The 23,231-nt window shown below is 42.1% G+C and overlaps 1 protein-coding gene across 6 annotated transcripts; it reads right to left on the reverse strand.

Moving 5' to 3' along the window:
* Positions 1–1,857: 1,857 nt before the first annotated feature.
* Positions 1,858–23,219, reverse strand: PBLD (phenazine biosynthesis like protein domain containing). 6 transcript variants are annotated; one of them, XM_083502846.1, is made up of 12 exons: positions 23,084–23,219; positions 21,829–21,986; positions 21,238–21,428; positions 11,851–11,897; positions 8,012–8,111; positions 7,062–7,160; positions 6,868–6,977; positions 6,753–6,782; positions 5,143–5,231; positions 4,507–4,685; positions 3,292–3,354; positions 1,858–2,261 (listed from the first exon to the last, which is right to left on the reverse strand). In XM_083502846.1, the coding sequence occupies exons 5-12, from the start codon at positions 8,070–8,072 to the stop codon at positions 2,149–2,151; spliced, it is 744 nt and encodes a 247-aa protein (XP_083358972.1). In that variant the 5' UTR covers positions 8,073–8,111; positions 11,851–11,897; positions 21,238–21,428; positions 21,829–21,986; positions 23,084–23,219; the 3' UTR covers positions 1,858–2,148. The 6 variants fall into 6 exon arrangements, with proteins under 6 accessions (XP_083358972.1, XP_083358971.1, XP_083358973.1 ...); XM_083502845.1 differs by having other exon boundaries at positions 11,851–12,000; XM_083502847.1 differs by lacking the exons at positions 21,238–21,428; positions 23,084–23,219 and having other exon boundaries at positions 21,829–21,969.
* Positions 23,220–23,231: the final 12 nt, after the last annotated feature.

Genomic DNA, 23,231 nt, shown 5'->3' on the forward strand with positions numbered 1-23,231 from the left:
TGGGAATCACAAGTGGGGAGAATGCTGTTGCACTCAAGGTCCTACTTACAGGTTCCATCTGGTTGGCCACTGTGAGAACAGGATGCTGGACCTTTGTTCTGATCCAGTATGGCTCTGATGTTCTTAAAACAGGGCAATAGCCAGGATTTGTATAGCAGATGCTCTTTAGCATTTCAACTTGGTACAGCTCCCCTTCTTTGCATGTATGCAAACCCAACAATCAACAGGTCTAATAGAAAACTATTCAGGGCAACTTGAGCTTAAAACCTCTAAAGAAGCCTACCCAGAGGTTCAGGTCAGTTGCTATGAGAGGTACACACTCGTCTGGCCCCACACCGACAAATATTTGACCTTTATGCCTTAATTGGGTGAGGTCTTATTTGGAGTTGTAAATCATGAAGAAGCAAATTATCTTCCAAATCACATGGCAGTTTCACATTAACAGATTGCTGGCAACCACGAAAAAGACACTCATCCATTTTCAAGTAGTTGCATGCGACTATCTGTATTATTTAGAGATTTTTAATTTCTGTTGTTCTGTAGTCCCTGCCCCCCCCCCCCGAACTAGTTTTGGAGGATCCAGAATTAGGTGGATATATGTGTATTGCATGTTTAGGTTATTGAAAGAGGGCCAGCTTCAGGTGTGTGTGGCAGGTGCAGGGCAAAGTGTGGTATTGCATTATAAGGGAATTAAAATGGTGGCAACAATGAGTCAAGCTGCTTGACCTGGGGGAAAAAATAAAGAGGGAACCAACCAGGACTGAGGTCATGGACTAGTTGGACACATCGGAATGGTGGAAGGAAGCTGCTGGGAAACCCCCCAAGGAAAGAAAGCTCAGAGCTTGGGGACTGGTGGTGGGACAATGATGAGTGGTCAGAGAGAGGAGGCTGGGAGGAGGAGGTGGAAGTTGGGAGTCTTTGGCAGAAAGAAGTCCAGAATCAGTGGCAGAAGCTGAAACAGGAGAGGGGGATGAGCAGCCAAGAGGGAGAGATGAGTCTGGCTGATGAAGAGTCATGGGTGTCTCCCGTTCCTGCTGCAACAAGCTCCCTTCCCCTCTAGTTTCCCAGAACAAGAGGAGGCATAAAAAGGGTGAAGAAGCTAGCTTCATGCAGGCACAGTCTCATGTTGCTTTAGAAAAACCCGAGGGGACTTAAGACAGCTGTGGGGAGGTGGGGGCTTTTAGTCTTGGCAACTGATCCATGGGATCAGACGTACCAGGGATGAGCTTCTGTCCTCATTAGGCCTGACACTGGGCCAAGTCTGTGCAAATCATGTTCTTGCTTATAAAGAGTTAACTCTAACTTGCAGAGTGTGATTTACTTGCTTCTGAGACTTGATTTCAAATATGATGGAGACTGCTGCCCGCACCTTTTTCATCCTGAAAACCACATTCCCTTCTGGACAACCTTCTGGGGGCCATGTGATGTTGGAGCTTGTAGGGACAGAGGCAAAAATGGGTGGAGCAATTAATAAAAATTTTACCTGCGTACAACAGACTAGCTTCTACACACACACCATTCTCTATCCTTGATACAGGAAAGCAAGAGGCATCACCAGAGTACAAGGGCACATTCCAGCCAGGAAAAAATACAAAAGAATAATATGAAGTAGAGGTTTGGAGAATTGCATTCGGTCTCTAACTCTGCTTTAGAGGTCTACCAAATTCAAGCTTATATACGTAGAGCTATTTACGAGGATAGGATTAAACAGTCATGGAATGAATTGTCCCAAGCAGTTACAAAGGGGCTAGACAGAAATTGCAACACATTATTAAATAAATGTGTTCCTTAATCTGTTATGATCTGGCTCAAGCAGCCAGGATAGCACAGAAGAGGATAGTAATGGAAATAAAAGTATACAAACATTTTATTTTATTTTAATTAAACAAAATTATATACCACAATAGTCTCAGGGCAGTTTACAAATATGCAATGCAACAAATAAAAATCAGATAAAACTATAAAATCAAATTTCGGTTAAATTGCCTGTCTTCTGAATTATGTCCATTTTGCCTTTTGATTTAAGTAGTCGTTTTCTCTGTAAAATATTCATCTGCATCAGCAACGATAAGAAGAAATGGAAATTTGTAATGACGAAGAGCTTTATTTCATTTTATTTTCTCTCTCTCCTTTTTTCAGCGTATTTTCTTAAATGGTCAAAAAACCCTTCAACACAATGACTGTTTGGCCACTGACGTCTACTCTTCCATCAGACCGAAGTAGAATCTTCAACTTTCCTCCACGAGCAGAACACTGAAATGCTAAACAAAGAGAGGGGGGAGGCTTGTATTTATATTTCCTATTATCTGTGTTCCCCATGAACGATGCATGCTGCAATGCTTGGTTGTCACTAATGAGCAGCAGATGGATTAAAGAAAGGGGAAAGCTCTATGGAATTACTGAACTCAGCAGAGCCAATCCACTGACAGGCTATGGTGAAGCCCTCACCCTAGACAGCAAATGGGGAGGATGCAAACTCCACCTGCCCCCCACAAAACTCTGCAGCCTATGTGCATGTTATATGCTGCACAGTCTCTCCTCATGCTCCCTCCACCTTTGGGGGCCAGGGAAGAGCCTTCAAAGAAGGCATGTTTTTGAGTTAGGAAGAAAAGTGTCTCTTCAGAACTTACAGTTCTGTGAAGGAACTCTTAATGCACGAGATCCTGCTCCCATGTAAGGTCTTACATATAAGAATTCCTTTACAGACAACCACATGGAACACATGTCTGGGGGAAGGATGCAGGGGATGGGGCTAAACGCATGGCCCTGCTCCTGAGTGAGCACAAAATTACCCCACACCAGAGTAATGTGTGAATTGATCTACAGTTTCAAGTAGATATGGGGACAGCAAATCCCATATGTATGTTAACTCACCTAGAGCCAAACAGCTTAAAAATAATACAAGTATTTCTTTAGATCCAGGCTTGAAAGACATATTGCCATTGATTTTAAGTGACCAATATCATCTTCACTTGCCTATGGTTCTTATTTTTAGAAGGAAAGCCACAGTAATTTTACCCTGCTGCATGCAAACTGGAAAGAACAGCTTGGTTTACATTTCTTCTTTCATCAATTTTGGCAAGGGTGGAAAAACTAATACACCCGAGATCCTTGCACAGCACTGTGACCCTATACATTCCTGAACCCCTGCTTGCCTTCAGACCCTCTGGCTAAACAGGAGGAAAAATTAATGTGTAATTAAAGTTTCTGCGGATTTTATTTTTAACAGATTACATTTATTAAATTATTGAGCCCTAAGGTTTATTCTTATAAATGAAGAGAGATCCTTACCACACATTTCCTTTTTCCCCAGTTGTTGTGACCAGTAACTACTTAAGACAGTATGAGCAGATCCTGGAAAGAAAATGAAAAGATGTAATAATCATAACCAAAAAAGTGTAACATGTTTAGGGTTCAAAGCACACCACATGCATTTTAAAAAAATAATCCTTATAATGCCACAGTAAGGTAAGGCTGAATTATTATCCTCATTTGCAAACTGGCTGTCACATGGGGAAGGGCAGTATCCTGCAAAGACCTTTGGGATGTGCAGAACATCTCCACACATTAGAATTCTCCTCCATGCCTTGCAGTCATGAGGGCTGAAGCATCCAGAATTGAAGAAAGAAGGCAGATTTATCTTTAACCAGGCCTTTGGCTGATTGACATCTGATGCCCTTTTGTGGAAAGGGGGGTTATTGGGTTGTCTTTGCTTTTTTGTTTTTATTATGTATTTTCTGTTTTTCATATTGTGATTTTTATATGTGATTTTATTTTGTGAACCACCCTGAGATCCAAGGGTATAAGGCTGTATACAAATACTATTATTATTAACCCATCTCATACCTGCATGGCATCTTCCAGGACTTTGTTTCTTCAACATGGTAGAATGGGAAGACTTGACAGATGACCATATTTTATCAAATTGGTTTTTTAAACAACAACAACAACCCATAAACACCAAGCTTTTGAGAGTGTGTTAAAAGCCATTCTAAATATTGATTGTGGTGTATTTTATTTTTATTTGTTCTTCATTGGTTCTAGGTCAACCTTTGAAATTATACCAAAACTAAAACCCACTCATGTGCATGTGGTCCTCCTGAACAATATAGCATCTAGCATCCATTTTATTGTTGATTCGTTTACTTTTCTATTTCAAGAATCTCTTAAGGGTTTTAAACACCTAATATGCACATCTATATACACATGTATTTTTTAAGCTATCATGTTAGTTCAATATAGGTACATATAACAAATAATGCTGGGCCATGTATAGTGCCATCGGCTTTCATAGGCAAAAATCTGCCTCAGCAGATGTATCTGATGAGAGTAAAAGCTCATTTTGCTCATTTGTTAAAGGTATCATTGGCTTTTCTTGTTTTTTGCTACAGCAGAGTAGCCCAAGAGTTCTTCTGAATTTTGTACATAGTAAAGCTTCCAACAGGAATTATTCCCCTATGTTTAATAAAAATGAGAGCAAAGCCCTGCTTAAACACACCAACACACCTGTGACAGGATCTTCCAAAACTCCAACCCACGGAGCAAAGTATCGAGAGAAAAAGTCATAGCTTTCATGTTTTCTGTGGAAATCTCCTTTAAGTGTGACTATTAATCCTTGGACTTTCCCAGTCTTCTCAGCCAGCAAAAGTTCTTGGCCATTCACTTGTATTTTCTCCAAATCAGACCTTGAGGTTAAGCATGAAATGTTAAACATTTAAATATATTTTTCCTACGTATGCAAATTTAAAGCTAAAACATGCCAGTGAGAACAATTATGAGCTGAAACATACTGCAGTTCTTGGTATCTAAAGTAAGGATAGTGACAGTAAGAGCAAGCGCCCAGTACTAGTATAATGTCTACTACAGCCTTCACAAACTTGGTGCCCTCCAGGGGTTTTGCAGTGCCACTCAAACAGAATAAGGCATCAAAGGAGGGGAGGTGGGGTTCACATTAATTTATATATAACAAAGATGGCGAGCCTATGGCCCTCTAGACATTGTTGGAGTCCAACTTCCATAAGCCCAAGTCAGCACAGCCAATGGTCAACAATGAGGGGAGCTGCAATCCAGCAACCATCTGGCGTGCCAAATATTCCCCAGCCTTGCTAATAGCTAATGAAATTTGTAGAAAAACACATATACCTTCCATAAGCATCACTGAGACAGACAAGGAGCTTCTTTGTGTCAGGAGAATAGCGAACATCTTGAACATTCATATCGCCTACAGCTGCCTGGTAATAAAATATTACAGGATGAACCCCAAAGAACTAGAGCATCTCCTAAATTACAATCATTAAGGATGCATTACATTCTGCCAACCTAGCAGTTCGAAAACACGAAGTGCAAATAGATAAATAGGTACCACTCTGGCGGGAAGGTAAACGGCGTTTCCGTGTGCTGCTCTGGTTCTCCAGAAGCGGCTTAGTCATGCTGGCCACATGACCTGGAAGCTGTACACCGGCTCCGTCAGTCAATAAAGCGAGATGAGCACCGCAACCCCAGAGTCGGTCACGACTGGACCTAATGGTCAGGGGTCCCTTTACCTTTTTTACATTCTCAGTCAAATCAAAGGATGCACACATTTTAGGCACACGTGTGGGAGAGCAGACAGATAACTTCCTCTTCTTAACACTTTGAGAACCCAAATTTAAACCCCTCTCCCTCTGGAATAAGTTGTGTGTGTGCTCCAGATGCAGAGAGAGCTTACTCATCTTTGCATCAGGATGACGTACAGGGCTCAAGCTTCATATGGTCCAAATAAACACAGAAAGAGAATATGCAGCCTACATGTGCTTTCTGTCTGCTCACTCAGATTCCTCCTAGTTTCTTTAGAGCATTTAGAGAAGCCACTCTTAAACACATGGACTGATGCCCAAGAGCTCAGAGATAATTTGGCTGAGATCTTCAAAGCCCAAAGGAGAGATACATTCACTTTTCATCTCCTCCCACAGTACCTTGACACTATTAATGCAGCTCAGTCTCTACTCCTTTACCTGGATCTGTCAAAAACCAAGAAGTACCCATCCTCTCTAATGTAACCCCTAGTGTGCATGATTATTCCATTTTATCCTCACAACAGCCTTGCACTGTAGACTAGACTGAAAGTTGGGGTCAGGCCCAAAGTGTACCTAATGTCCAAATGTAGATTTGAGCCCAGTTCTGTTCACCACAAACCACAGATTTTCCCTACTTTATTAATGGAACAATTTTGCAATAAGGACACAGTAACTAACCTAATATAGTAGCACTACCTGGAATAAAATCTTTTACCACGGAGCCAGCATCCATGATTAATGAAATGTTTCATAAACATTAAAATTGTATCTGCATAATTTGAGGTACAAAGGATGCTTGCTACATGCAGGCCAATATGGCATGGGAAAAGAGACATAATGATGCATAACGCGTATGGCATAGAGCAGTGGTGCCCAATTGGTGGCCCATAGACCCTGTGGGGGGGGTCTATGTAACCCACCCAGGGTGTCCGTGGCAACATTCACGTAACAAAAGCTACCACAGATATATCAAAATTTTCAAAAGTAGGGGCTTTGGAAAAACAGGAGATCTGTAGTAATTGGGAACCACTGACATAGAGGTTTACCGGCAGTCCTTTGCAGGGTTAGACATGCCTCACTCTGCAAAAGTGTACAGTGCAGTAATAAGGACGATGTTGTTGAATTGTTGGAATACTCTGTTATTCACTATACATTTAATAAAATCACAATAAATAATATAAGGATTACACTAATTACCTTCACTAACTTTTCCACTTCCTGGAAATCCTGGATGAAAAGAAAGAAATATGTATATAATGATTGCTCTTAACTAATCTTTTGGAAAAGTGCTGGCAATTTAAGTTTATCTAACCTGTGGATAAGTAGGATAAAGAGGTAAGTCCAGGATAATACGATCGCCTGCTTGTCTGGCATTTAATTCTCCACTCAGAGTTACGAAAGTGAGGGTTGAATTCACATTTTCTGTTTTTAAAATTAGAAACATATAACTGTAATATAGGTTGAAAGGTTTATTTGCAAATAACTTATAGCTTAAATGTTAATTACTCTTGTTGTGGAATAACACAGCTGCTGAGGCAAGGGTAGCGTGGCCACAGAGTGGGACCTCCTTAGCTGGTGTAAACCACCTTAATCCAAAACGGGAACCTAGGAAAAGAAAATTCAAGAGTCAGGCTTACAGTAAACTCTTCCTGTAGCTTTAAGGCTGTATCACACCAGATTTTCAGCCATTTACTTGCCCTTTTATAGTGTTACTGCGTGTAACATCTTTCCACATAACATCTGTGGTTTTCTTTGATAAAAGAGAAATAAAACACCCATCTATTTGTAACATGCCAATGACCAATATTAATTTTTTAAAATGGAAGTATGGGTGTGGTAGGTATTTGAGAAGATGAATCAGTAGCCTCCCTATAGGCTCTTGTGTGTGTCAGCTATTTGGTGATAAAAATGTTCCACAGATGAAAATTCCTCCAAGATGAAGAAAATGAGATGGAACTACGCCCTGGACTGCCTGTGCTACAAAATGAGATGGCGCATTTCTGAGGTGCCAAGAGTTGGTAACACCACTCCAGGTTGCATGTGACAGATGCCATTCTTAATGCATCCCTGAGTTGTTTCAATTCTCTGTAAGAAAGCTAGCAGATTAGGAATAAAAATTCTAATCTGTGTCACCCCTTCTGCTACTTTTCTGCTTGCAGGGAGATTTTATGCAAAGGAGCATTCAGTGGTATCTCTCTGCTTTAGTCTTAAGCAATACAGTCCACTCTGCCACATTAGAAATTGTAGAATTCCCAGGGTTCCTTGGGTAAAAAGTTTAACTGTTAAACCAGATTAGGTCTGTGGTATGTTTATACACCAAGTATTTATTGCCTCAACTTACATTATAGTCTACTAACTAAAGTATCAACCTTCCTTAATTATTTAAAGCAGCGGATATGATCTACCTTCTGCTGAAGTCAACTGAAAAATTACTGCTTATTTTAATGTAGTCTTACTTCTTGTAAAGTCATCAGTAGGATCCAGTTTTCTGATGAATGCCGTTTCTGAGAGGTTCATTTCTGTTGCGATTTTTTGGTGCCAACCTTCTTCCAGTTCCTATTTTTTAAAAATAAAATAATTGCCCGTGAATTGGTATTATTTATTTTATAGCAAAATAAAAGACCTGATAAACAAAGAGCCTAGCATTACATATGAAGCTTAAATGGGTTCATGGTACTTATTTCTTATTCAACAGAGATGCAGAAGCAGTAGGAATAAAGAACTAAAAAAAACCCTGCAAGCCACCCCAAACATCACCTTTGCCATTAGGAGGCAGTTCCCTATGAGATACCATACAATACGTCTGTAATTCCCTTGACATAGCAGGGTGGGAATTGCTGGGATGTCTGGGAAAATCTGAATGTTGAATGATCAAAACTAAGTTGAATGATCAAGTGAATGATGATTCACTTGTTGAATGATCAAAACTAAGTTGAATGATCAAAACTAAGTTTATGTTCATCACAAACTGGATAAAAATTTTAGATTTAAACTTAGTTTTGATCATTCAGCAAGTGTACAAAATATTAAGAAAACTGGATGACATGAGGTGAAAAAGTTGGATCACTTGATATGGAATGACCCAGCAAAGCAAAGCAAAGCAGAAACCCACAGACAACTAACTAGCACCATCTTGTGGTAGTTTTGAAATATAGCAATCCTGTGTTTTCTTTTTGTGAGGCCCTGTGCACAGTCCTTTATGGGGGACCTATTTATTCAACTAAATAAACACGATCATGCCAAAATTAGGGTGTATGAGATGATATTAATAATGTTTTTGCCTTTGTGCTGTGCTGACCCCCAACAACTTGGGAACAATCCCAGCAGCAGGCTAGGTAGGAAAAAACGGTGATGGTACAGTCCTACTTTGGATCCCGAACGCATTGTGAGTCCAACGTTTTGGCTCCTGAATGCCGCAAACCTGGAAGTGAGTGTTCCAGTTTATGAACGTAAGTCAGATGGGGCTTCTGCAGCTTCTGATTGGCTGAAGGAGCTTCCTGCAGCCCATTGGAAATCACGCCTTGGTTTTCGAACGTTTTGGAAGTCGAACAAACTTCTGGAATGGATTCCGTTTGACTTCCAAGGTACCACTGTACTACTAATGATGCCATTGAAATGCCTCCCCCATAACGTTTGAGAAAAATCAGAGGAAACATGATAATAATGATGATAATAAAGATTATGATAATGACTCTGCACTCCCCCAGCCTCAAGCAACTTGGGAACAATCCAGGAAAAGAAAATAATTATGATCCTTCTGCACTGGGCTCCTTCCCTCTCCCCACCAAGAAAACCCCAACAGCTTGGGAACAATCAGGAAAACGTGATGTTGAGATGAAAATGTCTCTGCACCCCCACTCCCCCCCAAAAAAGATAATAACAGTTGGGAGGATGAGGAAATCTGGACTACCCTGCCCCCCCACAAACAGCTTTGGAACAATCCTTCCTGTATGGCAGGCTTCCTCAACCTTGGCCCTCCAGATGTTTTTGGCCTACAACTCCCATGATCCCTAGCTAGTAGGACCAGTGGTCAGGGATGATGGGAATTGCAGTCTCAAAACATCTGGAGGGCCGAGGTTGAGGAAGCCTGCTGTATGGCATGGCATGGAGAAACAATAAAAAACTATATGCAGAGGGTACATATCTCTAGAAAATTAGCCAAACCACAGTCTAAAGGTCAAGTCACATATACACACTACATCAGAGCTTTCCAATCTGTGTCGCGACATGTTAGTGTGTCAGCTGCAGTGTGTAGGTGTGTCACATGAACGCTCCCCACGCTCCTTTCGGGGCTGAAAAGTGGTTAGTTTAACCTCCGGTTGGCTAGTAAAACTGAATTACTGTGTTGTGAAATAATGCATGTCTAAAAAGTGTGTCACCAACATGAAAAGTTTGGAAAGCTCTGCAATACATGGTCCAAGATTTAATGATTCAAGATACAGTGGTACCTCGGGTTAAGTACTTAATTCGTTCCGGAGGTCTGTACTTAACCTGAAACTGTTCTTAACCTGAAGCACCACTTTAGCTAATGGGGCCTCCTGCTGCTGCCGCGCCGCCGGAGCACGATTTCAGTTCTTATCCTGAAGCAAAGTTCTTAACCTGAAGCACTATTTCTGGGTTAGCGGAGTCTGTAACCTGAAGCGTATGTAACCTGAAGCATATGTAACCTGAGGTACCACTGTACAAGTACATATTTGCAAATGGGCATCCAGAGACTGAGAGATGGCATGCCAATTGAGCTACTGAATCATTGGCACAGCACTCCTGAGCACAGCCAGTGTAGCTGTGTGGCCAAACATTCTTAAACACCAGCCAAAAAAGCTGCTGAGCAATGGATTCAGACAGGCACAAGAGGAATTCATTGACAGAGGTTACAGACATATGAGAAAGTGCTGAGATTACAGGGAGACAAAGAACACAAAGAAAGGCAGATAAGGGTGCAAGGGACAGAGAGGGGCAAAAGGCACAAATAAAATCGTGGACAACACATGCACAAACAGGAAAAGAACTCGTTAGGAAGAAACATAGAAAAAAGTCTTATACTGAGTCAGACTATTGGTCCATCCAGTACATTATCTAAGACTATCAACCTGAGGGTGCCATGGCACCTGTAGGCACCAAGTTGATGACCTTCATGTGTTTTTTGGAGTCAATCCACTGCCTTCTCTTATGGAGGAGCTTTTCTGAATGAGGGAATCTAGTTCTTCAAATGCTACTATCATCCACAAGTGCCTAGAAACATTCAAATATTTGTCCAAGAAGGCTAGAATGTTAGTATCTTCGGGGTCCAGGTCCAGTTTCTGTAGGAGTGGCCTGATCACTGCCTGATATAAGGTTATTTTCTACTTCTTGATTGTGGCACAGCAGTACAGTGGTACCTTGGGTCACAAACGCTCGGGTTACAGACTCCGCTAACCCGGAAGTCGTACCTTGGGTTAAGGACTTTACCTCAGGATGAGAACAGAAATTGTATGTCGGCGGCGAAGTGGCAGTGGGAGGCCCCATTAGCAAAAGTGGTACCTCAGGTTTGGAACGGTTTCAGGTTAAGAATGGACCTCCAGAACAAATTAAGTTCGTAACCAGAGGTACCACTGTAGTCATGATCACAGATCATAAACAGATGCTATGCTGTTGAAGGGGCTGGAATACCTTAAAAAGTAGCAATTGACATTTTTCAACCATACTCGGGTGACAAAATACCTTGGGTTGGCTTTGTTTAAATCAATACGACTAAATCAGATTAAATCTAAGCATTGTGCACAACTGTTTCATAAATAAGACTGCCAGTGCTTATGAAATAGGCTAATTTGGAATTCAATCTGTGTTCTAGAAAACTCTAGAAAACTTAGCAGGGATTTTTCAGTGAGGGAAACATTAACAGCAGAAATGCTTCCTGGAAAGTCTTGACATTACTGTGAAAAGTTTCCCGAGGGCAGGAATTTTTGAAAACATTGGGCCAGATAAACAGCACAGGAATTTTCTGTACCCACAACAAACCAATCCTTAGTCAAGAAAAACATCACTAAAAATTGACATAAATGGCACCAGTCACACACAGCAAAGTTTTGTAATGTAGGGAGCTGCCTTACACTGAGTCAGGCCATTGGTTTATCTAGCTCATTATGTCTACAGCTCTCCAGGGTTTCAGGCAACATTTCTCCCAGCAATACTACCTGGAGATGTTGGGGACTGAGCCTAGGAACTTCTGCATGCAATGCTGATGCTCTGCCACTGAGCCACAGGCTTTCCCTAACAAACATCAGCATTCTGGTAAAGACAAGTTTCAAAAACTTACATCTTCAAGAAGACAAACAGCTGCAGGATTTCCAGAAAACGGCTGATCTGTAAAGGCATCAACTGTGAAAATAGAAATCTGCATTTTCTTCCCTTATTCTTGGCTGCTTTTAAAAATGGCGTTTTGCAAACTGCTGACTCATCTTCTCAGCTGTTGCATAAATGGCTGAGTTAATATTACACCAAGTGAAATATTACAAGCGTATTGTTACACCAAGTGAGTACAAAAAACTGGTAGCTTTGCCAACACTTACTTTCCTTTTTTTCTTCCTTACATGTCCCAGCCCAGCAACCACATTTTTAACATTTTCCCTCTATTTATAAGAAATTCCAACATTATTTTAATGACTGCTTCTGAAATTATAAATTCCCTTTTACATGTGTGTCAATGTGATTTACAAACATATCATAAAAACAGCTAAAATGGTTTTTAAAACTATATAAAAAATAACTGAATATACTGTAGGTTTAAAAACAATACAAAATGAACATCTGTGGCAAAGGATTTTTGAGCTGCTGGAAAACATTGTTCACACAGAAACATCTTCCATTGTTTTAGAAAGTACAGATAGTGCATGCCTGGTATATTTCAACAGGGTTGCTGTTCCACAGAATGGGGCAGCAACACTGAAAGCCTTGTTCTGAGTTACTGTGGAGCCAGTTTCTGATATTTTGGGGACTTAAGCAGCAGTGTAGCAACCACACCAGCTTATTGAGCCTTTTTTAGGAAGTTGCTGATTTTAGGGATGGGAAGTGGCTCCGCCCCCTTGTAGCATCCAAAATGCCAGGCAACCACCATTCCGCCCTCAAATTTCTCTGCTGCCCAGAATCCCAACCCCTGATGCACAGCAGCCACTGTGCCACAGTACAGACCCCCATGGTGCCCTACCCCCCCCCAGTGCAGACTGCCCCCCTGCCGCAGGCTAGCTACGCTACTGGACTTTAGGAAGAAACAGTACAGTGAACTGTTAGATATACTGTATGGATATATAAAGGATAAGGTGGCCTCTTTAAAGGTTAAGCATCAAGAAAAGCTAATTTATGTGTGGAGTTAATTTTTATTAACTGAATTTGGAGAATTATTTCTGTTTATCTCTGTAGAAAGAAACACCACAGATGTGAAATTCTACACATTGTTAACGGAAAAATCTGAGGGCTCTCTTGGACAAAACAAAGACACCAACCAGGATAACTTGGAGCAAAACAGCAGCCTGTAGGCTTGGCCTTTATTGAACTGATGCATCAGGGTGTTCCCCTCACTTGCAGGAGAGAGGAAAAGACCCAGAACAATGGGCTGCAAGACCTTATAAAAACTTTTGAAATTCCCCTCCTCTAGGTCAAGCCCACCCCCAGAAACATCATGCATACATTACAGAAAGGAGGGGTTGACATCATGCATACATTACAGAAAGGAGGGGTTGACATCATGCATACATTACAGAAAGGGTTGACATCATGCATACATTACAGAAAGGAGGGGTTGAGGGAGGAGTTGTGGTGGTAACCTGAGTGTCCAGTCACCCAGCTGGTTCCTCCTTTCCCCCTCCCCATGAGTACTTTCCAGGTGACAATGGGGAGTTTGCAGTTTCCTGCCCCCAGAGGGAAGATCTGATCATCGTCCTTTGTTTCAGCCTGTGGTGAATCCACTGTTCTTTATGATTTTGATTGTCTTCTGTCTGGGATTATCAGGGTTGACATAGCAACTGGGCAGGGCTCCTGTGGATGTGCTGGGATGGTGAAGGGATTATGGCTGCCCAGAATCACCGCCCCCCTTTGATAGTCATTGTCATATGGAGTAAAATAAAAATGGAACAGTGCAAATCCGATGTATGGTTGATTTTCTATGAATTTATAACAGAAATGTGGCGTATGTAGTGTGTGAGTGTGAGTGTGTGTGAAGTTTGTGCAAACAGAATGATTGGGGTGGGGGGGTTCCTGCTACAGTTCCCCCCTTCGGAGATAAGATTGCAAAGGTGGCTACTTTGCAATCCTTTTCTCCGCACAATTTAAGGTGGTAAATAATAACCTGGTATTCTCCGTCCCAGATGTGTGTGTCCATGTGAACCTGAAAGGGACTTGGATATCATGCTACTTTAAGGATATTTGCATGGAAATATAATGGTGTAACAGTGCACTGCTCAGTTACTTGTGGTATTCTAGCACCTTGGAAGAAATATTTTCTCAATAGTGATCTATGCTTTGCATTTAGGCAGGAAGGTCCACTAATGACTGAAAAGTGCAGTTTGCTTCCCCCCCCACCCATTTGTGTGTTCTCAGGTGTCAAGGTAGCTCTTCCGTGGTCTCACATCGGCATGGTGTCGCAGTAGTGGCAATCCCTGCTGAATCTACTTAGGGCTTTCATATTTATCATGTAGCCTGGTACCCACCACAGCTGGCACAGGTTTCGGACACGTCCTGAGGGAAATGTCTTCGCCTTGGCCAAAATCCATGGGATTTCTTATTATTATTACAGGCTCTGGTCTTGCATCCTGAGAAGTTGCTCACTTGCACTTTAAGGACCAAAAAGCTAATTGCAGCCTGGATACACTTGCCCAATTCAAACTGAGTCCAATTTGAATTTATGTGCCCATGGTTCTCAACGTTTCAAACCAGTCTGTTAAAGGAAAACCGTTCTTAAAAGGGCACTTTGTCGAAATAAGACAATTTAACTCTATAAGGGATCATTCCTGCTAAACCAAAGCATATGCACCTTCATGTATCTTATAAGCTTCTCCTTGGTAAAGCAAGTTTTAGCACATTTTAAAGTGGATAGGGAAAGTTGGCAGAGTGCCAGGTGGGACAATGAAATGTGGTTATCTAAACATTGGACTACACAATAGTGTGAGCTATCAGAAAGTATAAAATGCATGAGAATTGGTGTGCAAGCAATAAGACATTAAACATAAAAATAATTACACACAAAATAGCCCCCCCCCCCTTGTGGGAATAACACACTGTCAGACACATTTCAACATTCCTACATAATAACACTTAAAACAAAACAAACTAATTAAATATCAGTTGCATATCTAGACACAATTGTGATCTTTTACGCATGTATCTTTTGAATCATGGAGCGCAGAGGCTTGAGGTTCAAGTGAAAAGATGTCCTTGCAAGTCAACTCCACCCCCCTTTGTCAGGCCCACTCCCCTGGCAGTCTATATCCTTTGAAAGAGATAGCTGTGGGCACTTGAAAACTCTGGTGTCTTGTGATGATGGAAGAACTGAGTTGAGGGGTTGTTGCTGCTTTTCATCATTGCACATCTGTATAGGTGATATCCTGTAAGGGGCAGGGTTTTGGGGCTTAAAGACAGTTAGAAAAGGGAGGGGGCAAAAGGCAAAAAGGATGTCCTTCGGTTTCTGTTGGAAGCTGCAAATAATAAAAATCCTAGCGAATTAAGCGTTTCATTCATTCCAATATTATTATCACATTTTCCTATAACTACTGTTATTATCTGCCAAGTTCATTTGCTTTCCTTCACTTTGGAGAGAAAGAGAACTGTAAAAAATACAAAGGTTAAAAAATACAAAAGAAAGCAAAAAATTAGATTACCAGTCAGATGAAAACAAACTTGACACAAAGACATCAGATTTAGAAAAGAATTATTATTAAATATATTATCAAAACCACGCAGATTACTACTAGACTGAAAAAAATGGGAAAACCATGGGGAAAAAACTTTAAATTCACCATGTGCTATTTGATAAAAGAACTTCATGAAACTGACTTTCAACATGTGATGAACATGTCCCCAAAGTAAAACACACACACACAAAATGACCTATGAGGAACCAAATAAATAAATGCTAAAACACACAATTAATAAGTAACCTGAAGTAATCTGTTTTGGCATTCTAACATCGCAAATGAAAATAAAATAGTGTTTCTTGATGTGACAACATCAACTGTAATGTTAATACTGGGAAATGAGTTAATACCAAGAAAATGAATGGCAATTTAAAGTTGTGCAGGTACCTTGCACTAGCCAAAATGACAGAATAAGAAATGCTCAGGCAAAAAGGTAAACAAATACCATTCCACAAACAATGTTTGGTTGTGGAAGTCACTAATATAGCATGGATTCAGACTTGTTTCACAGAACAGAAAGAAAGTTGCTGTGGGAGGAAAAAGGGACAAACACTTTGTTATCGGGGTTCACATATCCTGTTAAAAGGGAAAATTATTTCATGTGAGAAGCTTGTCAGGAAATGCTGTTCCTAAAATTCCCATTGGGGGGGGGATGCTTTGATATTTACCTGTGAAAAGAATTTGGCATGTTAAGATTTGAAACCTGGAAGGCTCTTGGCTTTTGATGGGCTAGTTTTTTGTTTGTTTGTTGTTGTTTTTTTAAAGCCTTTTGTCTTACGTAGCCTCTGGAGCAAAGAAACATTTAGGGTGATTTCCCTCAATGGTTCAAAGTTTTTGCATTTGGATAAATTTCTCTCTGTAGTTGTCGAAGAAACCTCCTCTCCCCCTTACAGTTCCCCCCTTCCTCTCTCTCTCTTCTTTAGCTAATCTGGCCTCTGTGCATGTGCAGAGTTCATGTCTCAGCAAACGTTTTATACTATTGAAATGTTGCATCCTTTGGCTAAATTACCATCCTTTGGCTAAATTACCATTTGAATAAGGGAAAGGAAGGGTAAGGAGTAGATTTTGAAAACAGGGTTTGATTTTAAACAAAAAAGAGAAACTCAGCAATTTAGGTATTCACCAAAGCTAGCAATTTCAGCCCAAGCAAACTGAGACTGCTTCCTTTATGTACAGGAAAGGGCTAATATCCCTCTGGCCATTCGCGGAACAATCAACCGCTCTCTTATTTATGAGTAAAAATGGCCAGAGTTAGAATTCATAGGATTTTATTTATATATTTTTTTAACTTCTCAGCCATTTCAGCCTTACCATTTGCAGACAAAAAAATATTATTATTATTATTAATATTATTATTATTTCCTGCCCTTTATTTACAGGAATGGTCAAGGCTAATTCTACTTGATTATTCATTTGTATGTGCTTAAACTTTGAGTAGACTTTTAAGTCTGATTTTTAAATAGTAGACAAAATGATAAACACTGTAATCACTCAATGCTTGGTATTACCAGTTGGGCTTCACCTCTCACCTTTTAAAACTAAAGAGCAAAGCTAGGCTGAATTTCAACTCCATTACCACACCAGAATTTAAGAATTACCCTCCAATGCTTGCAGACACATGGTCTTCCACACAGCCACAAATTGGGAGAGTTGAAAGGGACCCTGGGGTCATCTAGTCCAACCCTCCAAAATATAGGGTTCACAGCAAGATTTCACAGCAAGATTTGTACTACCAAAGAGGCATACACATTTAAGTACAGATTTACAGCTGGGAAAGGAAACATCTATACTCCTGAGAGGATCTCTTATAAAGCACAGTTAAAGCAGCCCTAGATTTGATTTTTTTTTTTTAAAGGGAGTACACAAGTGTTGCCCCCCTTCCCTCTTTGCAGTTTCCTTTAAAGGAAGCTTACTCAGGAGTAAATTTACCTGGCACAGAAGTAAGAAGGGAGAAAACAACTGAAAGAGGCAGAGTGAAACAAGGGGGAGGGGGGGCATTTTCTAACAAAAGAGGCCATGAAGTCTTATAGAGACTGATATCAGGAGCCTTACAATAACTCTTCTGTCCAACCAAATCAAAGTTAAAACTGGACTCAAATATTTTTTTCTTAGAATGAACACCATACTTTTATAGGCATACGCTTAATGAAATACATACACTGCATTTTAGCTTGAGAGAGCAGTTGTGCTCAACTAGGCTTTTGCAGCAGAAACATTTGGTTAACTTCTTCCAGAATAGACTGGAGCAGAGGTGTACTCACGAACTCAAAAGTTACCAGAAAACATTTACCATTAGACTTAAAATCACCCTCCTCACTTAAAACTAGAAGAAAGAGGTGGGGTAATCCCCCTTTCAGAACACAAGTAGCACGTATACAGGATTTCACCACTTGGGAGGGAAACTCTCTTTTAGAGCCTCTCTCAAATAACAAACATTTGCACACTCCATTCTCCATTTTGTTTTGTTTAAGATCGATAAGGCGCAACATGGCTTCCTTAGATTTAAAATTTTGAAGCAAGCTTGCAATTTAAAACTATGTGCATTTAAGAACAGTCTGTGGATGCCAAGGCCAATGTAAATACAAATCCTTGAAATATTTCTAAATCTTTGAATACATCTCTTATTCATTTTTTTTTTAATTTTTTTTTTTTGCCTCTAAGCACCAGTAAGTTTACAGTTTCATGTTCTAGCTTTAGATTATAGTTTAACAACACAAATTTGATGTGTTCAGCTCTCCCTAAGAGTTCACACCCTGATTTTGTTGAAGGATCCCTGAGGTGGCCACTGTGCCCTGGGTTCTAGGTGGTGGGCCTAAGCCACCCACGGTCTCGTACTTTGTACTTGGAAAGACCATTTTGCCCCTTTATTTTATTTCTATTTTTTTCTCTAATTGGAGATGACAAGCTGGAGGGGCATATTAGAGTCCTCTCTGGGGCAAAAGGCTTCATGGAAGCTTTGTTGCCAGGAGGAGTCCAGCTAGGGTGTTTAGTGAGCTCCCATTCTCTCATATGTTATTATTGGGGGTTTTTTTTCGTTAACGAAGTACGCTAAAGACAGAAAGAGTGGAAACACACACACAAGGGAGGAAAGGCAATGGGAAAGAAAGGGGGGACAGAAAAAAAATATCCTTTCAGTACTCAAAGTACCCTTGACTAACACAATTCCTACATATCTACAAGCCACAAACTCATTTCAAGAAATCTTATACATGAACTCAAACTTCAGCCACGGGACACCTTGGCCCGAGAAACTTCAACCACGGGACACCTGGCCCGAAAACCTTTAACCACGGGACACCTTGGCCCGTCTGCCACGGGACACCTTGGCCCGAGAAAGTTTCAGTTACGGGACACCTTGGCCCGTCTGCCACGGGACACCTTGGCCCGAGAAAGTTTCAGTTACCTATTTTTTCTTTTCTTACTACCTCAGCGCTGCTTCACAAGACTATTCCTAGTGTGGGGCCCCAATTTGTGAACCGCCCCTTCTACCCTCCACAACAGCCTCCTGCCTAGCCTTTGAGACTAAGTTTGGGCTCCCTACTGGACGCCTGTACTGTGCAGTGCCAGATTGGGGGTCCGAGAAAACAAAGTTTTGAAAGGGGAGCAAACGACCTTGCATTCTCACATACCCAGGTCATCCCTAACAAAGGTCGCCAGGCAGGAGGGGAAGGTTCATTTGTATAGTTAGGGTAGGTGGAGAGTAAGAGAATACTTGAAAGACTCCCCTGGACGACTCCGAGAGAGGGATGTCAGAGAAACAGTAAAAGAGCCACGCTTTCCCGGACTCAATTCCAAGACGGAAAACGGGGGAGAAAAGAGATAGAGAGATTAAGATGTTCCTGGACGACCCCGGGGGGGAACATCGGAAAACAGCAAAAGGTACCACAATTTCCCCGGCCACACACCGTGTAAGAAATTGAGGGGAGAGAAAGAGAAAGGTCTTGGCGTACCCAGACGACTCCGAGAGGTATGCGCCACACAGTAAAGTTCCGCGATCTCCCTGGCCACTTTCCGAAGGGAAGAATCGGGTTAGAAAAGGGTAAAGTTAGAGCGCACCCGGCCGACTCCGAGGGGCTACGCCAGAAATGAAAGAAGGAAAGTCTGGCTGTCGTGGGGTCGTTACTTTTCCACCCCCCTCCCAATGCATTTACTTCAAACCATACTCACGTTCGAAGATGTCCCCCGCAAATCCCAGGATCCTTTTCTTTTTAGCCGGCTTGACCTCGCCTTTGCTCCCCTGGTTGAGCTTTTGGTGACGATTGATTACCGCCCGCAAAGAGGAGGCAGGGAGAGGAAGAAGGATCCCTGGGCTAAGGTTGCCCAGTGGCGCCCGATCCCTTCTATCTCCCCTCTCACCTTTACAGGAGAACCAAGTGTCCCTGAGTCGCGGTCGCCAACTGTTAACGGAAAAATCTGAGGGCTCTCTTGGACAAAACAAAGACACCAACCAGGATAACTTGGAGCAAAACAGCAGCCTGTAGGCTTGGCCTTTATTGAACTGATGCATCAGGGTGTTCCCCTCACTTGCAGGAGAGAGGAAAAGACCCAGAACAATGGGCTGCAAGACCTTATAAATACTTTTGAAATTCCCCTCCTCTAGGTCAAGCCCACCCCCAGAAACATCATGCATACATTACAGAAAGGAGGGGTTGACATCATGCATACATTACAGAAAGGAGGGGTTGACATCATGCATACATTACAGAAAGGGTTGACATCATGCATACATTACAGAAAGGAGGGGTTGAGGGAGGAGTTGTGGTGGTAACCTGAGTGTCCAGTCACCCAGCTGGTTCCTCCTTTCCCCCTCCCCATGAGTACTTTCCAGGTGACAATGGGGAGTTTGCAGTTTCCTGCCCCCAGAGGGAAGATCTGATCATCGTCCTTTGTTTCAGCCTGTGGTGAATCCACTGTTCTTTATGATTTTGATTGTCTTCTGTCTGGGATTATCAGGGTTGACATAGCAACTGGGCAGGGCTCCTGTGGATGTGCTGGGATGGTGAAGGGATTATGGCTGCCCAGAATCACCGCCCCCCTTTGATAGTCATTGTCATATGGAGTAAAATAAAAATGGAACAGTGCAAATCCGATGTATGGTTGATTTTCTATGAATTTATAACAGAAATGTGGCGTATGTAGTGTGTGAGTGTGAGTGTGTGTGAAGTTTGTGCAAACAGAATGATTGGGGTGGGGGGGTTCCTGCTACAACATTTACTCAGAAAAAAGCCTTAGTGTGTTCAGCGGTGCTGATTCCCTTGTGTCCATAGGGTTTGGGGGCCATAATTATTTTTTAAAAAAAACAGAGTCCTCACCTTGAAGAGTAAGAAATTGTCTTTAAGGTGCAACAAGAATTTGTTGTTTTTGCTGCAACAGATGATTATGGCTACCTTTCTGGAAACAGTTGTTTATCTAGGCAAGCAGTATTTCATGTTTTAAACATTAAGGGGCAATTATTCTGTGGGGCAATAAAAGTTATGAGTTTAAGATTGTTCTTTGGAACCAGCATGCATACTCATTGCCCATTAATCACTTTTAAATCAGTAAGGCTTATGATACACCGGATTGGGAACTATGAGGATTATTTTTCCCTTTTCCATGATATTCCTCCTAGGAGGCAGGAGGTATATAATTGGCTCTTTGTTCTCTGGCTGAAAGATGGGGGCAGTGTGTCATTCCTCTGAGCCAGGGGTCAGCAAACGTTTTCAGCAGGGGGCCGGTCCACTGTCCTTCAGACCTTGTGGGAGGCCAGACTATATTTGGGGGAGGGGAATGATGCAAAAGCACCACGAGCTGCTTACCTGTGTCTTGTGAGTGGCAGGGGCTGGCAGCGGCAGAAGGACAATGAGCGGTGCGGGAAATGGCTCCAGAGAGAGGCTGCTTAAAATGGCGGCCGCTCAAGCACTGCAGCTGCTGCTGGTACCAACAAAGCCCAGCCCCCTTCCTCCTCTAGGCAGGGCAGGGAGAAACCAGGAGGGAGGAGGCGCCGCCACTGCCGTGTGAGGGAGAGGGAAAGGGAAAGAACACACGCGTTGGCGATCCACACGGCAATTTCCGGATTGTCTGTGGCCCAGATCCAGAAGGCAATTGGGCCTGATCTGGCCCAAGGGCCTTAGTTTGTTGCCCCATGATCTGAGCACTGCAATTCCAGGACTAGTGGGGAATTTACATTTCAAATGCAAATAAATAATAATAATAATATTTTATTTATATCCTGCCCTCCCTGGCCAGGGCCGGGCTCAGAGTGGCTAACACCAAATATAAATTACAATAAAACGTAATTGGGCGGGGGGCGGGACAGTTAATTAAAATGCAGCCTCATTTTAGTAGCAGCCCATAAATCAAGAGCATAAAGGGAGAAAACATCAGATATGAAGTAGTAGAGCACTTACTTGTTTTCAATGCCAAAGGTCCCCAGGTCAAACCCTTGCAGGACCAGGTACAGATCTCTGCATGAATCCCTGGAGAGTCACTGTCAGTGTGTAGACAGTACTGAACTAGGTGAATCACTGGTGCTCCTCAGCAGCTTCCCATGTTCCTGTTTATCAGACTTCATAATAATATCAAAATAAATGAGTTTGAACAGGACTGTTCCTCCCCAGTGCAGAATGATACGATATCCCGAGCCACCATGCGGCTTTAGAGCTCAGAGGTCAACATGATTCTCTCACTGCACCAGTTGCGGGAGAAATGCTGGGAGCAAACATGCCCCTTGTACACTGCCATGATAGACCTGACAATGTGATAGGATGCCTAAGCTCCACAACATGATCGTGTCTTTTCACAAGAACATATGCAGCACCGTCCAGTATGATGGTTCTGTTAGTTTATTCAGCTCCTGCCCATCTGGAGCTGGTATGGCTCATCTTGTCCTGAGCCCAGCAGAGTGTAGTCCGCAACGAAAGGATGAGGCCGGTATGGCTACATTGCTATTTTATTTCGCTATACCGAGAACACACAAAAGTACATCTTGCCTCTGTGAGAGCAGAGCAACTCCCTCAACAAAGAAATGACAGAACAACAGAAACAGAAAACCAGTGTACGTCACATCCAGTCCCCCTTTCCAGTGGGAACCCAACAGTAACTGAACTGTGGAATGAAAACATTGTCTTGTGACATGCAGCTGCTGTTCAGTGAGGGAAGCAGAAACAGGTTCATCCTTGGACACCTTCTCTAGAAAGAGCGGCGTGAAACAAGGCTGTGTCCCAACTCTCTTTGACATATCCTCCTCCTTGCTGCTCTCATATGGCACACTCTTCCATTGCCTCTTGAGACAGACAGATGCCAATAATAGGATTTCACTGAATAATCCACTGAAGGAATATTCAAGACCCTGGCAACGCTTCTTACACTCAATGTGACACAATTGCAAACAGTGTCACTATTTATTTTCTCCTTGTTGCTATTTAAGCTCCTTAACAGGCTCTTCAGTATTCTGTCAACTGAAACTAAAAGTGCTCCTTTTGTATTACAAAGACCTGTGTTTACACATAAGACAGTTTCTGACTTATTGTGGTGAGTTGTGATTTAGTAGCTGGCTGGTAGGGATGCCATATGTCCTCTTTTTTCCAGGGGTAGTGTCGTTAAATTATGGTCCCATTATTTTGAACTCACTGGCCTTATTGGCACAGCATTAGCAACAGGAACCTTGAAAACACCTGCTTATCAAGGGCGAAAGCATCAGCGAGTTGGGCTTACGCAGCGCTAAACTGCACACACGGCCTTGGAAGGCTTTCCTTCTGCGCATGCGTCCCGCCATCTCGCTCCCTCGATCTAAACGGCTGTCGCTCCATTC

This window comes from Podarcis liolepis (assembly GCF_965112155.1).
Source record: "Podarcis liolepis genome assembly, chromosome: 5".
NCBI classification, from domain to species: Eukaryota; Metazoa; Chordata; class Lepidosauria; order Squamata; family Lacertidae; genus Podarcis; species Podarcis liolepis.